This window comes from Zonotrichia albicollis, chromosome Z, assembly GCF_047830755.1.
Source record: "Zonotrichia albicollis isolate bZonAlb1 chromosome Z, bZonAlb1.hap1, whole genome shotgun sequence".
Taxonomy (NCBI): Eukaryota; Metazoa; Chordata; class Aves; order Passeriformes; family Passerellidae; genus Zonotrichia; species Zonotrichia albicollis.
The window spans coordinates 17,336,453-17,357,534 of NC_133860.1; the positions used below are offsets into that span (position 1 = coordinate 17,336,453).

Here is a 21,082-nt window from a genome sequence, read left to right on the forward strand (position 1 = left end):
ACCAGCCCCAGAGCAAACTGCAGTGCCCTCTGCCCAGACTGGGGGGTGAGAGGCTGCACATGGCCCAGCCATGGCACTCCCAGCCCAGAGAGCCAAACGTGTCCTGGGCTGCACCCAGAGCCCCGTGGGCAGCAGGGCAGGGAGGGGATTCTGCCCCTCTGCTCTGCTCTGCTGAGACCCACCTGGAGCACTGCATCCAGCCCTGGGCTCCCAGCACAGGAACCACAGGGACCTGCTGCAGCCAGCACAGAGGAGCCACCAAGATTATTAGAGTGATAGAGCACCTCTGCTATGAGGAAAAGCTGAGACAATCAGGGTTGTTCAGCCTGGAAAAGAAAAGGATTAGGGGTGACCTAATCGCGGCCTTCCAGTACCTGAAGGGAGCTGACAAGAACAATGGAAAGAGATTATTTGTAAAAGTATGTGACGAGACAATGGGGAATGGCTCCAAACTGATAAAAGGTAGGTTTAGATTAGATATTAGGAAGAAATTCTCCCCTGTGAGGATGGTAAGGCCCTGGCACAGGCTGCCCAGAGAAGCTGTGGCTGCCCCATCCCTGGCAGTGTTCAAGGCCTGACTGGTTGGTGCTTAGAGCAACCCAGTGTTCAAGGCCTGACTGGTTGGGGCTTAGAGCAACCCAGTCCAGTGGAAGGTGTCCCCGGCCATAGCTGGGTGTTGAAACTGGATCATCTTTAAGGTTTCTTCCAACCCAAACCATTCTGTGATTCTACAATTCATTCTCTGATATCTCAGGTCCCACTCAAAGACACTGAATCACTGAATCCAGACCATGTCACCTGCTTTGAACATGGCAGAGATAGAGGTAACTCCAGAGATATAGCAAAAGACTGCCTTCTAAAACATCCAATCCCACCAGGAAAATATTTTCCTCTGTCCCAAATCTTTAACTTTTATCTAGCAAATGATAACTTGATGACTCATAATGCTAACAGTAAATTAAAAGAAGCCTTCAAGAACCTTGATATTTTCTTATTAGTTTGTGATACCAAGTTGGCATCAAGTGATGCCCAGGTTATTTAGCAGCTCCTTGGTTTCCAGAGAATCCTTTAAAAACCCTGACAGAGCTTACAGACTGTGGGTGTCCTCTCTGAGGGTCTTGTGGTTATTTTTCATTCCCTGCTCTATTTTTCATTTTTACTGCTGTTTTCATTCTTACTTCATTCTTACTGCATCTGTAGGAGAAACTTGTACTCCTTGGCTGACACGTCCCAGGTTTTGTTCTGTGAGTGTGCTGGAGGTATATGCATTTGTCCCAAAGACAAAATAGGAGGTTGGGGTCAATCAGTGGTAGAAATAAGTGGCGGCAGAAATGAGCTCACCTCATTTGAGCTCCCCATATTCTATGATGGCATAAGAGCTAGGGAGGCTGCTGTGCTGGGCAGCAGCAATATACCATGTTCCTTGTTAATCACCATTCTGAAACACAGTCAGATCAGCCAATCCAAGAGATGTCTGGCACCAACTCCTGTTCTCCAGGGAACATGAGAATACATGAATACAAGGACAGGAATTGAATATCCTCTGAATACAAGGACAGGACATTCAGCAAGACTGAAATTTCTCTCTCTTAAGTCTGCAATGTATCGTATTTCTATATCTACAAAATTAAACTATCAGTTCTGCTGCATCAAGTACCTCTGTCTGGAGTACCCCACCTGAAATCCCCTTCTCTTACCTCATCCTGTCACCATGCTGGTTTAATTTTGAGCTGATGTGGGCAGCCAACACGCAGTTCCTTTGGTGGCAGGATGTCCCCTCACCAGAGATTTGGGGCATAAAGAGATGACCTGGCCTGAAAGGCTCAGCAAGGGGCATCTGGCATCTAAAGGGCTCAGGCCTCAGCTAAGAATCAACATCTTAGTATGGAGACCCAATGTGGGAAGAGATAAAAGAAATATTCTTGACTAAGAGACCCTGTTCTACAAACTATGAATGACACACAAGTTATCACAGAGGTAGAAGGCCTCTACACACACACTCTGAAAGTGTGAGAGACCTCTCCACAGAGTTTGGACACATGGTTACTTCCCTGGGGATTGAGGGAAAGGATCTTGATATTTGCTCCACCAACAATGGGGTGGTAAGATACATTGAATCCTAAGTTATATTATTTCTTCACTAGCTGTAACATCGATAGGTTAACCTCACTCTGTATTTACCTTCTAGTAGTCTCTTTTTGTCCTTATTCCTGTGTAGTATTAGTTTGGTTTAATTCTTATGTCTGTTAGCTTTGTGTCTATTAAATAAATAATCCATTCTATAATAGAGCAAATCAGCCATTGTTAATGAACTCACAAATGAGGGTGGGTTTGGGGTGCTGGCCACCTCAATAAAGCCGCTCCCTGCTGCCAGAGGCCTGGGCAAAAGGCAGGGACTTCCCTAAAGCCCCACATTCCTGTGTGACAGTGCTGCTGGGCCAAGCCAAGGCGGGCTGTGGGCCTCCCACGGGATCTGCTCACCAGGCTGTGCTGAGCCCTGGCTCCTCCAGAACACAAAAGGGGACCTGGGAAGGCAGAGGGAGCTTCCATCCCTCCTCAGATCAGCTCACCCTGTGCAGGGCGCTGCCCCTGGGGGCTGGAGGCCACAAAGCAAGGAGGAGCAAATCCTGCGACTTCCACAGGGTATTGTTGTGAGGCTGGGCCCACGCAGGGAGGCCTGGGGTGGGGTTTGGGGACAGAGTGAGAGCTGAGGGCGCTCTCTGCCCGAGCCCAACTCTGCTCCTGGGCAGCACATCAAGGATCAGGGCTGGTCTGACCAAGCTTCTGGGCATGGGCAGCAGCAGGACTGGCAAAACTCGAGTGTTGAGGAGATTCAGGATGGGGGGACAGGGCATGGTAATATTATATACAACTCCTCAATAGACACAACAGACACTCTCACCTGCTGCCAAAAAATTAAGACATATCTGCTTAACCCCTAGAAGTGGTAAGATCTCCTATATTTCATAGGAATTAATGAATCCTTTTAGTGTATATTTTTACTTATCACCGTATTCTTCTACTTTTTTCCTCTCACCCATTGTAATGATCTTTTTTATGCTGGAGTATCAAGCACCAAAACAACTCAGTGATGGGACCTCTGACATATAAAATATATTTTTAAAGTTTTAGTTTTTTCCTGGAAATTCCATTATACAAATCTTGCACTGGAAACACAAAATACCAGAGACATCAAATATATGCAATGCCATTTATTGAAGCTTGAAACAAATATGACATCATAGTTTGCTTTTTAAACCTTGAAATGTTAGAACAAGCTGTGAATGTGACAAATACACATTTTTTTCCTGAGCACTCTGTTGAAGCTGATGTGTGTCTCAGGCTAATACAATAATATAATGATAATACACCTCTGCAGTTAGTATTCAATTCAGTTTTGAGACTAATGACCATCTGGGTTCAGATCATAAATCCACCTTTACTTAAGAACAGTTGTGTCATAATAGCAGTGGCACTGCTCTGTTAAACACTTCATGTTGTCACAGTATTTTTCTTAAAGTTTTAAGCTGAGAAACAGTAATGACTGCGTTTCCCTGGGTAGAATGATTATTCTGACTAATATCCATAATATAATTTATTCACTTTTAATTCGTTTCAAATGAAATAACAGCTCCCTGAAGAAAACAATGGAGGCAGAAATGGTTTAACTCCACAGTAGCCCTAAGAAGCACTGGGAAGGACAACTCCTGTAGGCATTTTCCTCCAACCTGCACCACATCCATTCAGTCAGCTCCTTTCTCATTAAGCCAAATTCCTGGTGGCTTCCTTCTGCTGACCTCTGTGGGTAAAATGTTGTGCAGGTACCTCTGTGCACAGAGTAATCTGACCCGGAGCTTTGTCCTGCCCAAATCCTACAGAATGTTTTTGGGAATGTGAGGAGCTGCACTGCCCACCAGGCCAGGCTGTCAGAGAACTGCTGTACATCCACAGCCCAAGCCTGCCCAAATCCTTCCTGGATCAGGACAACACCTCTGCTCCTGCATGATTCAACACTTCTATGTCCAGAGGAGTAAGAACTGCCCAGGTTTCTGTTGCTCAAAGGGTCCCCAGGAGGAGAGAAGCAAACTGTGAAACTTAAAAAGCATCATGTCTGGCATTGGCCAGCAACACCACAGACATACATTAATGTAAGAGTGTGTGCATGCACACACATGCACCATTGCAAGTCATCCCCATGTCTGTTACCCTAGCACCACACTTTTAACAGTGGATTTTGTTTTATCAGCACCTAAAACTGGAGTTATATTGCCATCACAGAGGTTAATAAATCTAACCATGCTGCATATTTTGAACTCCCAGAGCCTTCAAGTGAAGAACTAAGTCCTTAGCCAAAGGACACAAACCTTTGAAATCTGACTTGTGGCCATCACTAGGTTAATACATTAAAGCCAGGCTGAAATACATCTATTAACTTTCATAAAGTCTGTCTAGAAAAAAAGCTACTGCTAGTCACAGTTCTGTAACCACAGTGACACTTGGATTTGGGACTATGTGTCTCACCATATACTGCATAAAATGTGCATTTCCCTGTACTACAAAATCTGAAATTGTAAGGTAAGTAGGGTGCAAATCTGAAGATTTTCAAAAAAGCCAGAAGAACCAAGGTGTCTAAATCCTACTGAATTCCAAAGGAATCTAAATATCCACTCTTGTCCAACTCTTTTCAAAATGCCCAGCTTTGTTTAAAAGGTTCGGTCTTGGTTCCCTGAAGTTTGTTTTGGCATTTTTTTCACTAGCAAAACAGATTTGCTACTTGACTAGGGGTGCCCTCATGCCTGGGGCCTGAGGTTTGCAGACACTACTCTGTGCCTCAGGCTGCTGCCCCAGGAGCCCTCAGCTCCACTGTAATTATGCATTTACACTGTGGGAAAAGTCCCGTGAGTGAGGTGGTAGAGTGCTCCTGTGAACGTGGGCTTATGCTCTACCAGGAAATACTGGATGGCACGATAGCTCTGCCACTGAACATCTGTGTGAATTACACAGCTTCCAGTTGCTAGCTGGCCTTTATGCTGATGGTGTAAAATTGATTTCAAAATGTAGTATGGTAATTTCCTGTTGAAATGCCTGCATGCTCCATTTGAAGCTGCAGGAAAGTTTTAACTCTGTAAAGCTGAATTCCATCACGTAAGTTAACATGAAATTAGCAAAACTGTTTAGCTGGGCCAGCTCACTGCTATTTCCTTTAATGTGTCAAAGAAGAGAAAGATTTGACTTTTTAAATGCAAAAGACTCAACTTCCAATTGTCCTTACCTATATCAGCTTAGAAGTCTTTTGCTTTCTCACTGTGTGACTCCTTTATTCTTTATGCTGTAAAGTCTGGAAACCATTACAGTGAAAGTTCCTTGCTTCTCTGTTCAGCAGCTGTAACACTCTCGAACTAAATGGAGCTAATCACTCACATAAAACTGGTGGAAGTGAGAAGTCAAGAGAGAGAGAACACTACCTCTTCCAAAGGGTAAGTTCTGAGGTTAAATTTTTGCTGCAGAACAAGCTGGTACAACCTTTATGCTCCACCAATTTCCTGACAGCTGTTTATGTGATGCTGACATGTATCATTTGTGTCTGAATACCTGCAGCTATAGAGACTGGCAATAGCATTGAGCTGGTTGCCTTATCCAATTTCAAATGGCCTTGGACAGTTAATTTTAAATGGAGAGGAACTACAGATGATACATAAGAATGTTACTGCCTATCTAGCAAAAGATCTGCAAAACCAAATTTTTCTTTACACTGAAATTATTCTATCAGATGGAATGTATAAAACTGTCTAAAAGACGTTGCTTCATTTTCCCCTAAATGTGTAAAAAACCATATAGATATGGCACTTAGGGGTGTGGTTTAGTGATGGACTTGGCAGCACTGGAATTGTTGATCTTAAAGATCTTTTCCAATCCAAACTATTCTATGACTGTTAAGGTGGTAGATGCAGATGTCTTAGCTTTTGTGGTACCAAGAAATGCTGCTTAAAAAATATCTGAGAACTTAACATCCCACATTTTATGGGTTTCTCAGGTTACAGCAAGACATTTGTAGCAGAAGAAAACTGTCAAGAACAGATTATGGCTGAGGTATCCTTTAGAGGTTCAGTCAAGTACTAAGCAAAGATTTTTTTTCTCCTGAAAAAACAAGTTTGAATTCATCCTGCCTATCATAATCAGATATTACAAAACTCTGCTTTTAAGTCTATTAAGTGAGCAATGAATTTAGAGAAACATTGCCACTTCACCTTGATTCCTAAAACGAAAGGCAAGAGAGCATAAAGAGAACTGGCCCATGGCACAGGTATGTGTCTGCTGCTCCAAGGGCCACCTTCACTAAGCACTCTTGAGTAAGCAGTGCTGGTGTCTCAAGTGGGTTTTGGAAAAGAGATGGAAGAACAAGTTAAACATTCATTACAAAAAACCCAGAAAATTCTTGCAAGCCTGTTTCTAGTGTCTATGAATGCCTAAGTAGTACTAGCTGCTGATACACTGAAAATTACATTATAAACTTTGGACTATTACAGAGAAAAAATGGAAGCAGTAAATTATGACTGATAACCCTAGGTGATGTGCTTTCCCAGTTTTAATCACAGATTTCCATTTATGGTGGATGGTTCAGAAAAAAATAAGGAAGGTAAAACTTGTAAACAGAAGCTCTATTCAAGGAAACAAGAATAAACAGCTAGTGCCAAGCTGCCTGATTGTTGTTTTCTTAGTTTTGAGGTGGTTTACTTCTAGATTTAGTGTAATTTTGTTGTTTGAAGCCGTGCTGATCTCCATGTCTTGCTTTGCTCCGAATTCGGGGCTGACTACAGGTGAAGCAGCACTGAGTCTGTATTGATGGCAGCAGGCACTTGCCAATGCCTCTCAGCCTCTGGCAGAAGTGAACTGACAGCTGGTCTTTGCTGCAGGGCAGCCCTGTAATGAAGAAGATGACAAGAATTAGCTGCATTTTGCTGACACACTCCCCGTATTTCTAGAATTTTGAACTGCTCTATGCCAGATGGTCATGTCTGTTAAGGGTGTTATTCATGGTGGCTTTCTCTTCCCTTGTATTAAGGGTCAGCTTGACTTCCCACTGAAATTCTAGGATCTTTTAGTGAACACATGACCTTCTGTTTTGGAAATATGACTGTTCACTGAGATTTTACTTTTGTGGCAGACACAGCTGATCTATGTTTTCCACTTTGACTTTTCTGCTGATAAGGACTGCCAGAGAAAGCCTGGCAACAATGATTTGAATTTGGTACTTTTGCATTCTTGTAACTAACTGCCTCTAAGATGAGCATGATGGGCTGGCAGGGTGCTGCACAGCCAGCCAGGGCAGGCAGGAGAGTGCAGACAATGCACATGCAGCTGCATGTTCAGCTTGGCTATGCCTTGATTCCTGCAGCATCAGAACATGGCAGGGACTGCTGCTGCCTGCACCACCGTGGTGATGGGTCTGTGGTAGCTCTGAGGGACTGAGCTGGGCCAGATTTAGCCAGATATTAGAAACTGGAGGTCCTCAGCTGTGAGAAGGCAAGGTGTGCAAAAGAAGGAAGATGATATATTAGCAAGGTTGTTCTCCAGCAAATCCCTCAACACTGCAATGGGGGAAACTCAAAGAAAACTTGCATAAAGGTAATTTAAAACAGATCAAAGCAGGTTTTTTTTTTTTTTTTCACACCAGGCTGTGAACCTCTAGAATGGCTGTCCTCGGGATATCCAGCCCCCAGAGCTGGAAGTTAGGGATGGGAAGCAGAAAGAAGCTTCCATAACCCAGGAGGAGATGGTTAGGGACATGCTTTGCCAATTAAGACACTCACAAGTCTATGGGCCCAGATGGGACCTACCCCAGAGTGAAGAGGAAACTGGTGAGAGAACTTGCCAAACCACTCTCCATCTCCTACCAGCAGTCCTGGCTAACTGGAGAAGTTCCTGACTGGAAGTCAGCAAATGTAATTCCCATCTCTGGGAGGGTCAGAAGGATGACCCAGGGGACTGCAGGCCTGTACAGTCACCTGAGAGGAGGCTGCAGTGACGTGGGGGTCAGCCTATCTTGCCACATCCACAGTGAGAGAACAAGAGGAAACGGCCTAAAGCTGAGACCGGGGAGGCTCAGATTAACTTTAGAAAACATTTTTTCACTGTTGGGATGGTCAGGCATTGAACAGGCTGCTCAGGGAGGTGGTGGAGTCACCATTCCTGGAGATGTTCAAGAGGCATCTGGATCTGGGTGATGTGTTTGAGTGGCTCAGGGGTTACAGCGGCATAGCTGGGTGGATGGTTGGACTGGATAGTCTTGAGGGTCTTTTCCAGCCTTGACAATTCCATGATTTTTTGAACTTCTTGCCACAGGAGAGGGTGGAAGCAGACCACAGCACCAAAAAGAGTTGCAACATATTAATGAAAGTTTAAATAAAAAGGCACGACATGGAGAACTTTTAATATTCCTAATATACGTCAGTTGGAAATGCTGGAGGACTGTCATGGAAATGAATCTCAGGAAAGCTCCAACCTGCTGCATTCCTGCTAAGCTGCATTTTCTAATGCCATTGTTGGAGACATAAGGGTGGGCTGCATGGACCAGTGCTTACCCAGTAGGGCATTTATTATGTTTTACAGGCCACTTGAACTTTTAGTCACAGAAGTTACTCTTACTAATGTGTGTAGGCAGTATTTATCTGAGTTTTTCTCTCAGAACACGAGAGGGACAGGAAATAAGCAGACCAATCCACCCCAGGGCAAAACATGTGCTAAAATTCTTTGAACAGCAGCAGGAGTGATGCATCACTCTCAAGAGCATGTCAGATCCACACTGCCCTCCAGATTCAAACCATTGTCTCACTGTCAAATTGGACCCTTAGCACTGACTAACAGGGAAGATCATGCTCCAAAAGGCTTTTGAAAGCTTTTCTAGAAGAGCTGTGAGATGTTGCTGTTTATCTGAGGGTACCTCCTGGATGCAGCAGTACACACACTGCTCATAAAGATATTATTCCTTCTGCAAGCTTCCCCCTTCCCCTGATGCCTCTTTTTTTGGGTTATTAACAATTTACATAGCTGAGCTCCTGGGCCTTTGAAGGACAGAGGTACAGGACACCCTGACTCACAAGAGCACTTCTCTTCACCAATCGATTTTGGACAGTCTCGTCCTACGGGACACTGGTTTCTTTACAAGTGTTTTTTTACAGTGTATGTAAGAATTTGCTTGCTTGCACTCCCAGTCCAGAATTTACAGCTTCCATGGAGTGATCTATCTTAAGAAATGGAAACTGTTTGGACTTAATGTGTGTCCTTCCACAGTCCTCCCTGCACCCTGAGTTACCTAAAACAGGCCAATACAATCAGACCTACTAATTTAGTTGTGTCATAAATGAGGGATGCATGCTCCCCATCATGGCAACACAAGGCCAGAAGTGCTGGAAGAGACAACAGTGTGGTTCTGCCAACAGAGCAACTGAGCAGTGGCAGGCCAGGGTGATCTGTAATTACTGAGCCCATGCTACTCAAAAGAAGCTGATAGAGTCAGATCTCAGTTTTTGCAGAATCTTAGCAGAAATGGAGAAAAATTTTTCATGCATGTGTATTACTCTACCTGTATTTTTCCTGCACTCTTGCAGATTGCACTTCTGGTATTTTGTGGGCTTGGCTTTATCCAGACACATACTATCATCTTCAGTTTCATTAGTTTCTGTATTCATGCATTTCACAGTTCTTTGCTGAATGCCCCCTCCACAAGAAACAGCACACTGAAAGAGTAATTTTAACATACATAAATTTTTTTTACATGGAAATTTTGCAATATGGCAATATTTGAGCCGTTTCTGTAATGTGACAGAAAGCTAAAACTGCCTTGTGACCCAGAAGCAATGCCACTCCTGTAATCTGTGTACTGTATGCTCCATCCAGACACCTCCGTGGTGCATTTTGGCCAGATTTGGCAGAATACAGCAGAGGGTAAATGGTATAAATACAGCATCTTGGAATGTGTAAACAGTGGGAAAGGACTGTTTTCTACAGAGGAAAGGGATGACTTGCAACGCCAGTCCTACAATAGAAAAGACTTAAACCAAATTCACAAAAATTAGGACAGTTTTTGCTTCCTGTGTTTTCTGACTATATAAGTTAAACACGAATAACCAACTGCAATGTTAGGTCTATAAATGACCAAACTAAGATTTTAAAAAAAAGTCCAACAAGGTTTTGTTTCTTTCCTGGCTTTTAAACAGAGGTTACCCTTTCTTTATCCACAAAAGAAAAGCCAGCTGCTTGTTCTGACTGCACACAGAAGGCCATAAAACCCAAACACTTTTAAAATATCTTCCTTTATAATTCTGTAAATGTACTTAATTCTTGTGACTTCCCAGAGCACCTGAGAATGCCAATTAGTTGTTTGTTTTTTTCTCTACAGATAAATACTGCCAGCAGATAAATGAGATAAAGAATTCAGAAGATAGAGAATGTCAGCTAATGAAGCACAAGAGATGAAGACAGGAGTGGAACCTCTGTAATTTTTCTGCAAATTATCCCCTTTCTAATGTGTATCTCTGTACATGAAGCACAATAGTACTGGCATGAGGTAGACTGAAAGATCTTAGGCATTCTCGCAACTACTTTATATTGATGTTTAAAATATTTTTATGAAGTAAAAGTAATAATGAATACATCAATATGGAATTAATAAATAAGTAAAATAGTTGCTATAACTTTTGGTATTCTGTTACTTATTTTATGTGCTTCACTTCTATATTTAAGTGTTACACTGACTCTACAGTACATTATAGTCACATCCCATCTAATAGCTTTGCGTCAAAACCAACTCATTGAATTTTCTGTGTTAAATGAGACTCCAATGTTTCCTGATCTGTGGCTCCTTCTTTTAGCATTCCTTCAATATTTCATTATGCTGTGAGGAGTTCTTGTAATGTATGCAATGTTTATTAAGGAAACTGCAGGGAAAGGTTTATTAGATATACTAGTTTCTTTATAGATAAATATGTATAGCAATAGATAAATGTGTATAGCAGATAGTGGAAGGTTCCCCAAAGGTACACCTCATATTTTTCAATAAGATTGCCAGGTACTATGTAGGAGGCTGTTGGTCAAAATTCAGAATTTCTCTTTGTGTGGGCAAGTACAATATTCCCCAAAGCTGTTTTGAGGATCACTCGATCCCCTCCAATAGCCTCTAACAGTGGAATATTTCAAATGTGCAGAGGAAGAATGTTAATGGTAAAACTCCTTTGTTCTTAGACGTGATAAAAGATGGCAGACTTCCAATGACTTCTAATACAGCAACAAAAACCAGAAGCTACATTATCTGTCACCTGAAGGAATGGACATAAGCTGGCTATCAAATGTTCAGTAATGTTTTCAGAAGTTCTCCTCTTGCAGCTTCAGTTGTGCATAAGGAACTGTACTTGCCACAGGTGCTGAGGTTCAGAGACAAATGGATAACATGACCAAATATGGCCAGCTCATGACAAAAAAAGCCCAGAAATAAACTGAATCCTACCGGGCTCCAGGCCTGGTGCACCCACTGAGTGCAAGGCTGGCTGTTACACGGTGCCATGGGATCAGGTCTCCTGTTCCAGTCACAGTGCCCCTCCCGAGGGCAGGACACGCGCCGCTGCTGCCGGCCACCGCCGCACGACCTCGAACACTGCCGAGAGAGGGGCACACCAGGGGTGGGACAGCATGAGAAACCACAAACAGACCACAAAGGTTCATTTAGAACATGTGGGGCCACAGATAACAAGGACTCATGGTCACAGGCCCATGGGTTTAGAAAGATGTACAGGCTTGCAGCACATCAAGTCCTAAAGTGCAGACATGAAGAAAAGCTCTGCACTGAAGCACTTACTCCATGTGCCTGGAAGGAAAAGAAGCTACTACATGGGGAAAAGCTGCTCCTGGCACACACTGCTGGAAGGATTAAAGGGCAGAGTAGAAGTGGCTACACAGAACGGGCAACACAGAACTGCCCATCAACATCACCAACACCGGTAGCATCTCTAACAAAAATTAGAGTAGAAGTCGTGTCAGCAGGATTAATCTGTAACACTGACGGAAGACACAACACATTCATAAGATGCAGCATCTCATTTCTTATGAGGTGGTTTGGAACATTAAAATTCAATCCATACAACAACTGAACTCTTTGGCAGTAAAAGTGTCATGCAAAGATAGAGACCCAGGTTATTTTTTAAACATTCTTGTGTCATAAGTAATTCTAGAATTACTTATTCACCAATTTTTTTACTATTTTTTCAAAAAGTCTGCTTGAAATACACGAAGTATTTTATACTCTGAAATGAAATAAGGTATCAAATATACTTTAAATAATGCATTGTTACTGTCCTACAAGGAACTGCACCCCTAAGGACAGAACAATATATGTGACATCTGATAAACGAACCCTTTCAATCCATTTCTACCCAGTGTATTTAGCATCAGGGCAACTTCCAGGGTTGGACTAGTGTTTTTATAAAGTATTTTAAGTGGCAAGCAATTGCAATCATTCAGATATTTTTATTTTTCTCCCTGTGCTGACTGCTCTGACAGCACACCCTGGTCTCCTCCAGGTGTGGTTTGTTAGTGCAATGTAAAGAAAATGTGATCACCTCCCTTAAAATTCCAATGCATTAGGTCCACAATATCATCAAATATCATCACACATGTTCTCCAGAGCTGCTTTCAGTGGGGTTAAATTCTAAAATATAATCAGGCCACATGCTTTAGCTGACATAAATATTTGCCTGGCTGCCTCTGAGTTGGTTGGCACAGATCTGCGTTACAAAGGGAACCAAAAGTCAGATTTATCTTATGTCTGGTCTAAGCCTTTGCTCCATAAAAGTTCAGTCCAAAAGTGTAAAGAACATTCTAAACTTGCCATATGAGAACACAAGATTAAAACAGCAGCAAAAAGGATTCATCTAAATGAACCACATTTACTGGTCCAATAGGATAGCTACAACAAATTTTCTTCCAGGCCATCTGCTTCTCCCCTTCAGGACATGGTAATTTAAAGCTCCAGCTGTAAGAATGATTTGGTGAAGCATAATGAACACCTGTACTAATTTTTTCTCTAGCCATGCACAAGAACTCACCAGCTGCATGTCTTCCTTGGAGCACAGTTTACCTGACAGCACGGGATCCAACAGCCGCTGTTACCTGAAAGCAGACTGCTGACTCACAAAGCTTCTCTTAAGGAACAGTACCTCACTCCAGGGCTCCACATGCCATTGCAAGCAAGGTTCTGTGTTACAGCGAGTGCTGAGCTGTGGTTTATAGCCGAGTAACTGGCAGTGGAAAGGCCTGAGCAGCCGCTTTTCCCCAACATCAATGCAGTGAACATCTCGGGTCTTGAAGCCTCCGCTGCAGTTCACAGAGCACTGCACACAAAACAGAGAGGGGCACATCTCCACATGGTGAGCCCTGCTGAGGGGCTGTGCCTTCCCCAGGCACAGAGCAGGACAGCCTGAGCTGTGAGCATCCTGAACAGAAGGAATTTCCAGGTTACTGTAACACCAACCTGTCCTGAGGCTTAAATGCTGTGGCTTTCCTCACAGCAGCCCACAACATGCCATGTAAGCAAATCCCCTGCTTCACTGCCATGGCCATTAATATTATGGATACATATTTAATTGGGAAATCATGCCAGCTGTTTCCAAAAATGCCATAGTGAAAGAGTCCTAGCACAGTAAATACAAAAAATGGATTCTGTATGTAGGGATATTGTCAGCAGCAGTTCCTTAGCTGCTTCAAAGAGAGAAGGGAGTGAGTAGCAGCTCCCACCCTCAGTATCCTTGCACCTCCATGGCACCAGGACAGTTCATACCCCAAGAGCAGCCTCAGTTTGAGAAGGTGGGAGGGAGGAGAGAGGCACTTTGGGCCTCACCCACAGCCTGTGAAATCACTGCCCAGCTTATAGCTCTGCTGAGGAGCTATGTGAACCCTTCCAGTCTCCCTTTGCTAGCCAGAGCTTTTTCCAAACTTCATGCAGCATCACCAGGTCCTGTCTCCAGGCACCAACATTAAGGACCTTTCCTGCTCTTGATGAAGAACTGAATTTCCTACCCCAGGGATAAGGAAAAATACATGTTTTGTCTTCAAGCAGAATTAAAGCCAATTCCAACTGCACCACTGAAAGCTTCTTAGATCACCTTTCACCTTTACCACTATGATGAAATAGAAACTGATGATGTTTTCCTTTGCATAAATAAGCATCCTTTAGTTGAGCAAGGAACCTGAATGTAATACTTCCCCTAGGAGATGGAGAATGGATGGAAAGGGAATCCTTACTCTTGTCCACAGGACAGGTTTCTGTCTCTCTGAATAGAAACAGAAGTGGCTCTGTAAGAAACTGAGTACAATAGTCTCAAGATATATGCAAAATACATCTGGCATTAAACACAGACTCCAAGATTTAGTCTGAAGCACTCTTCTTTCAGGGGAGGGGAAAAATTAAATGAGAGTAGAAAACAGAAAAGGCTCTACTGCACTAGCAGGGAACCCAGACGTCTTGCTGTGACAACACATCTTCAAAATATTTGAAATGAGTAACAAAAAACAATTGCCACTTGCAAAGCAAACAAAATTTAACCTTTTTTAATATATGAAACTTTAATTAGGTTTGTATAGTTCACTTGATGGAAAAAATGGAGGGCAACAAAAATCTGATAGGAGAAGCCCCTTGTCACAAACTTGTTTCATAACTGGTCTGACATTTTTAAAAAATTGCTTCCTGTTATATTTTATCATTAAACCTGATTGCTAGCTATTTTTTGTGACATGGCCATCATTCACTAGTTGCAAGAGCAATGACATTTATGAAGAAAAAGTGAAGGTGAAATTGCCCTACTGTAGCTGAGAGGGCAGGATGTCTATGTATCTCTTAAAATTAATTTCAGAGGTTTAAATGTAGTTATGTAAAGCCTTGGCCTTTCCTGAACTTTCTAAAGAGGCATGTAATTCCTGTACAAATCAATTTTATGTCTAAGAGCTCAATAATAACACAGGCTTTGTAACTATAACCTTTTATTTGTATCAATCTGCCCTCTAGCCCAATGGCAACAACATTGTCCACAGAAATGATCTATACTGCCTAAGTTTGAGACACCTATCGTTTTCCTTATTAAATCAAAAATATTTAAAACAAAATTTTGTAGTTTATCTCTTTTTAGTCTTGAAAAATAACCTGTGGTTTGAAACTCAATTTTCAGACTGCATGAAGACAAAATGTAATAAGCTTCCAGAAGTCACCTAAGTCCTTCCAGGTGCTCTTCACACAGCTTAAAATATCAAAATGGGGCTCAAGCACAATTCTTTGGGTTCCACTTAGCACCCTGGACACTCTTCTGTCCCTTGAACAGGCCATGGGTACAAAACTAGGGCCAAACAGAATCCTGCACAGACCAGACTTAGAAGTTACATGAATGGGGAACAGATCACGTAAATTACATGCTGACAAGGGTGAGTAGGAACACAACAACTCTCTTTCCCAAATTCCCACTGCTTCTTAAAATTAGGATATGTCCCTGGAGACAGAGATTAAAAAGATGTCACAAGCAACTGTGTACAGCTTTGCCCTGTCAGCTCCAAAGAACAGGAGCAGTGAATCCTGCTTTGGCTCTAGATGCCAGAGTTAATGAGCACAACCCACCACAGGAAGAGCAAAATTCACAGCAGATGTGTTTCCAGATATAACTCGGTCAGGAAATTAGTGAATTAGTGCTGAATGGTCAACTGAGAATCATGTATGCATTCACTGAGCAAATAATTGTTTTAAAAATGAAATATTTGAAGTTTCATACCAACTGAAATCTGCAAGCATACTGTTCATACACAGCCCTGAGTGAAGTTACCTTGCTCCAATTTCCTGTTTTCCAGCTAGCACATGGACGGAGATAACACCTCCTTGCAGGATCAGGCTTTTTCATGTCCTGGCAGTGAGATGTGTTCCTGCTGCTGCACTCCACATGTCTCCAGAAAGCCCCCATTCCACAGGTTGTAGAGCACTGCATGAGGGCAAGAGGAAAGCCCAGGGGCAAACTCAATGTTAGAACATTATTCTGGAAACAATCCTGGAACCTAAATATAAATATCTAGAGCTGTTGTAGATGACAAATGTTATCAGAGACATCCAAAAAAGATTTGAAATTCACCAAATTTTACTTAATATTCTGAAGGAGGGCTTTTTTTGGTTTCTTAGGACAATACCAGTCCTGATTTATACGATGCACTTCTTTTCTTTGGCAAACTCCTGCTCACTGAGACATTCTAAATCTGTACCAGCTGTTCCACTGTTTTCTTCTGTTATCTCTGGGGATCCACAGTAAAATGCAATTACATCCAATCTTCAGCATGTTCCCTCTCTACACCTAATACTGCTGATGAGAGAGTCAGCTAATTGAATTTATGATGCTGAAAATCTTAAATAAATATTAGGAATCTTAGGAAAACTGTACAGGAAAATGTTTCTCTAAATCATTATTTCAGGAAGTGGCTGAGTGTTTTCAACATCTGGGAGGATTACTGTGTCTCAGGAAAGAGAATATTGACTATTCCAGTCCACATCCCAAGAGAGCACACTCCTCACAAAAAACCCCAAACACTGTCATTTTATTCTGAAGCAAGAGGGGTTGAAACCATTTACTTTTTTCTGCCTTAGAAAGGGTGGGTCAGTGAGCTATACATGTAGAGCCAAATTCAACACACACTAAGCAGCCTGTAGCTGGCATGAGGAACAGCATAAATAATCCTGGATTAAGTCATCATTTCTGCATTCACAAAGAGGGTAATACATAAAATGTGAATAATTAGTTGATTTTATATGCCATGTGTCCACTGGGACCACAATGAACATCACTGACATAAAATATGTCATGAAACTGAAGCAAGATCAGACAAGAAAAACAAAGTCCCCAGTTATTTAAAAAGCACAAGGAAAATCTCGAAAGAATTTAGATGTCAGACCCCAAAAGAGTTATTAAGAAGACAATTTTCCTCCATAGTCTGCATATATAAAAGAAGAGAATGCATATAAGAGAATCCTCATTTTCAGTAAGGAAGATGTTTGCTATCTATAAGGAACATATTTCAAGGTGGATGATGAATGAGTGGGACAGGAGCATCTCAGCATGACAGGCCTTTGCTCAGGCTGTGGGGGCTTGGGGTCACAACCATTCCCTTGATCTTCTCTTGTAGGGTCTTGCACTCAAGCAGATCTAAAAGCAGGTTTTCTCTTACAGGGATATGGGCAGGAGGGAATTCTTCACCTGTCCCACTAGAACAAGGGAAGCTAAGGCCATTCTCACCTGGCCACAGAAAGGCACAAGATGAAAGCTTAAGCTGCCATCAGGAATACATGTCCTGAACAAGGGCTGGTGCACTGAGGACAGAGCAGGGGTCCTACCCACTGTCCGCATCCAACATCCGCATCTCAGGGGGTCTAGATATGCCTCCACTGACATGAGATACATTTAGTAACCTCATGCTGTCCTTTTTGGCCCTGAATTTCTGCATTTCTATGATTGTGAATCATTCCCAGCAGACCCAAGAGCAAACAGGTACACAGAAACAGACCCTGGACAGCATTCTCCATCAGCACTGAGACACAGAGGCAGATCACCACTAGGAGGCTTCCAGATCTGACCCTCTCTAGTTTGGTAAAAAAGGCCATCAAAAAATGAGATGATTAGTTCAGACACCAACATCTCTCACTTTAGGTATCATGACTTCAAGAATATAAAATCCTTTAGCATATAAGGAACTCTGCTGACATAAAAATAAAACTTTACAGTGGCAACGGTATTAAATAAAAGTTGGTAAATTATGGCCAGGCTCTGTGATGGCTATATTCATTCTCTGTAAGCAACCTAATTTTAGATATCCCAAGTTACCACCTTTTTTTGTGGTATTTTACATATATGATACTGATTTCAGAAAATTGTGACAAACTAAGAAACTCCATTTCCTCAGCAGTGTTTCAGACAGCTGTTCACACTCTCCACTTCTTACTAGCAAAAAATAACTTACCTCACTCCAGTTGCCTACTCTCCAGTAGGCATCACTAGGCAAACTGTTGGATGTTATTATGTGGCTGTTGTCTGTGGCATTCACTAAAACACCTGCTGCACTTTGGTTGTTCAGAGCATGCTTGGGAGCTGAGGATTGTGTGCTAGTGGTTACAGTGTCAGGCAGCTTTATTTCTTCTCTGCTGTCAGCCTGGTCTCTCGGTGCATGCCCAAGCTCTGTGGGCATTTCTGTAACCAGTGCTTGTGGGGTTGTTACCTCCACCACAGGAACATCAACTTGCAGACTGACATAGTTTGCTGCTGTTGGAAATGGCAGCCCTTGTGCAGCTCTGCTGACAGGACTGAGCACAGAAAGGTCTTGGTGAGGAGATGCTGGTGGGCTCTGAGAAGTCACACTCTCATTCTGAGAGACAGGAGAGGCAGTGTCCAAGGTTGTGCTTCTGGTCCTGATGTCAGGACTGAGCTCTGTGCTGTAAAAGAGAACAACTGCTTTCTTGCTGACTCCAAGTGGCCCATCAGTGTTGTCAGATTCCTCAGTTAAGTAATCATAGCTGGAAGTTATTTCTGGATTACTGGTAAAAGAGGAAACAGGAGTGTCCTCACTTCTTTGCATCTCACCCTCTGCAGTAGAAACTGGCTCACTTTTAGAGGTGTTTTCAGCACGCCTTATAATTTCAGTACTTAAGCTGTTATGAAAAGGCCATGAAGTACTATTTTGATATGAGCTATTTTCAGTAGAAACAACTGGGTAATTGTAAACATCACCTGATTCAGCAAAATTACTCTGTAATGTCCTGTTGGGTGCTCCCTCTTTTCCTGAGACATTGACCAAACCAGAGGATGTAGGCAAAAAGGGAGTTACACTTTCATGCTTGGGCATTTTTGTTGTTGTATGGAACTTGGGGTTTGGCCTGGGTATTCTGCGAGGAAGACTCCGTTCAGGATCAGCAGTTGTTTTTCTGATTATGATCTTGCCCCTTCTGGGTGCCTGTGGGGGAATCAGAAATCTTCCAGCAGAAGGGCATTGCTGAAGACCACACAGGGCCTTAGAGTTTGGTCTCTTGGAACTGTCACAAGGCTCATCATTATTTTTGGCACAAGTGACATTACGAGTCCTTACTCCACCACCACAAGTGACTGTGCACTGCAAATGAAACAGAATTAATGTACCTGTTAATGTAATCTCCCATCACAGAAGTATCAGATGGAATTTGTTTATAATGAAGAAGCATCATGACAAATAATGAATTACAAAGCTTTTCCTGGAGAACAAGCCTTTCATTCCAGTGATGTTCTGCTACCATGGAGTTCTTTCCAAATTTTTCAACAGTAAATGTCACCTTGGGGAAATAGTAGTGAAAAAAGACTACATGACAAAGACAAAATATTAAATTAATATGGTAGAATTTGATTTCTTCATTGACTCACAAAGTCATTTAGTCAATACCTTTTCCACCAGATTTATAAAAAAACAGACTAAAAACCTGGACCTGAACCCACACCTCACTGGCTCAGTGCTGTTCACAGTGCCACAAACCTGCTGTGGTGATCCATGCAGCTCACAGACCCTTGCTGACTTTATGAAATGGATTTTTCATTCAGTCTTAGTACAGCCATGAACTGCTGCCAGAGCTACTAGCATGTCTGTCCTCAATTAGAGACTACAGAAGGTAATTAGCCAACCTGGCTTCTATTTAAATGAGAGCACTGCTGTGTACAAAGAGTGCTGGGAGCTAAGGAGATGCAGAAAAGGAGTGATGTTCTTCTTTTCTGTGATTTTTTTCATCCTTAGGCCCAAAGGCACAGCCATGCCTTCAGCAGCTGTGCCTCAACTACGGATTTTATAAAACCACACTTCTCTGGTTGGAGATGCTAAGGCTGGATGACTGGTTGAGTAGGAGTGGAGATGTTACAAAAAACCCTACTGGAAGAATTCTTCCTATGAATCAAGGAAGCCTGACCAGGTGCTCAACATGAAGTGACAAACTCTCCTTTTCCCAGGACTTTATTGTCCCTGACACATTTAACTCATTTTGGAGCTAGTCTGGGTCACAGGGCAGTAGAAACACCAGTGACTTTGCATTGCTGGAGCACTCTGTTGTTCACAGCTATAAAATAATATTGCATCCCGATGCTCTGCAGCAACAGGAGCAGGAAAGCAACCAGTGTAGCCTCACAGTAAACAGGTTCATCAGCTCCTGTCCTTTGTGCAGGTGAAATACCTGCACTCTCTCTCCAGTTTCTGCAGAAGTAAAAATGCATTTTTATCAGTAAGTTGTAAATAAAATCCAACTGCACGTGAGCACAAGCAATGTGCCATTCCTATATAATTGCACTGCTAGTCATGCAAGCTCAATCTATTTTTTCACAGGTATTTAAAACATGGGGGTTACTCAATTAACAAAAAATCTCAATATTTTGTGATGGTGGTCTGTGAGCAGCATAAACCAATCCAATAGAGTCACAAGATTTTTTTAGTTCAGTATGTGACTGTTCTCATAGCAGTGAGTCTAATGAAAAAAAAAGATGAAGGAGAAAGATGAGAGTGGAGTTTTCAAAAAATAAGGGAAGACAGTATTTACAGCTGGAAGAGACCCTCAACCCTCAACCCCTACTCCAATTGCCTGAGCACCTCATGTCTGACCAAAAGTCAAAGCATTCTGCTAAGGGCATTGTCCCAATGCTCTCTTAAGCACTGACAGTCTGGGGACATTGAACACCTCCCTGGGCAGCCTGTTCCAGGGTTTGACCACCCTCCCAGAAGAGAAATGCTTCCCAATGTCCGACCCAAACATCTCCTGGTGCAGCTCTGAACAATTCCCATATGTTTCCAGAGCTATGGCAAAAAAGGCAGAGTTTTGGATGCAAGAGATATGAATGTAAAGAATTTAAAAATGCTGTGCTGACCTACAGAGATGACAGTAGTTATCCCCCTAATCTGGCCCACAGCAGCCACTGCTCTCACGCAAAGTCTAGCACTGAGCACACCACATTCCACAGTCCCAAAAGCTCAGCAAGTTAACATGCAACACTGCCCAAAGTCTTTAGGAAGCTGG

The 21,082-nt window shown here is 42.6% G+C and overlaps 1 protein-coding gene across 1 annotated transcript in view; it reads right to left on the reverse strand.

The window, feature by feature from the left end:
• Window positions 1-3,213: 3,213 nt before the first annotated feature.
• The window catches only part of ADAMTS12 (ADAM metallopeptidase with thrombospondin type 1 motif 12), a 143,392-nt gene continuing 125,523 nt past the window's right edge, over window positions 3,214-21,082 (reverse strand). Inside the window, exons 19-24 of the mRNA XM_074532749.1 lie at window positions 18,028-19,170; window positions 15,855-16,007; window positions 13,209-13,382; window positions 11,504-11,650; window positions 9,584-9,737; window positions 3,214-6,921 (exon numbers count right to left, since the gene is read on the reverse strand). Of these exons, the coding sequence (XP_074388850.1) occupies window positions 6,716-6,921; window positions 9,584-9,737; window positions 11,504-11,650; window positions 13,209-13,382; window positions 15,855-16,007; window positions 18,028-19,170 (1,977 nt within the window). The 3' untranslated portion in view covers window positions 3,214-6,715. The remainder of the gene's footprint in view (window positions 6,922-9,583; window positions 9,738-11,503; window positions 11,651-13,208; window positions 13,383-15,854; window positions 16,008-18,027; window positions 19,171-21,082) is intronic.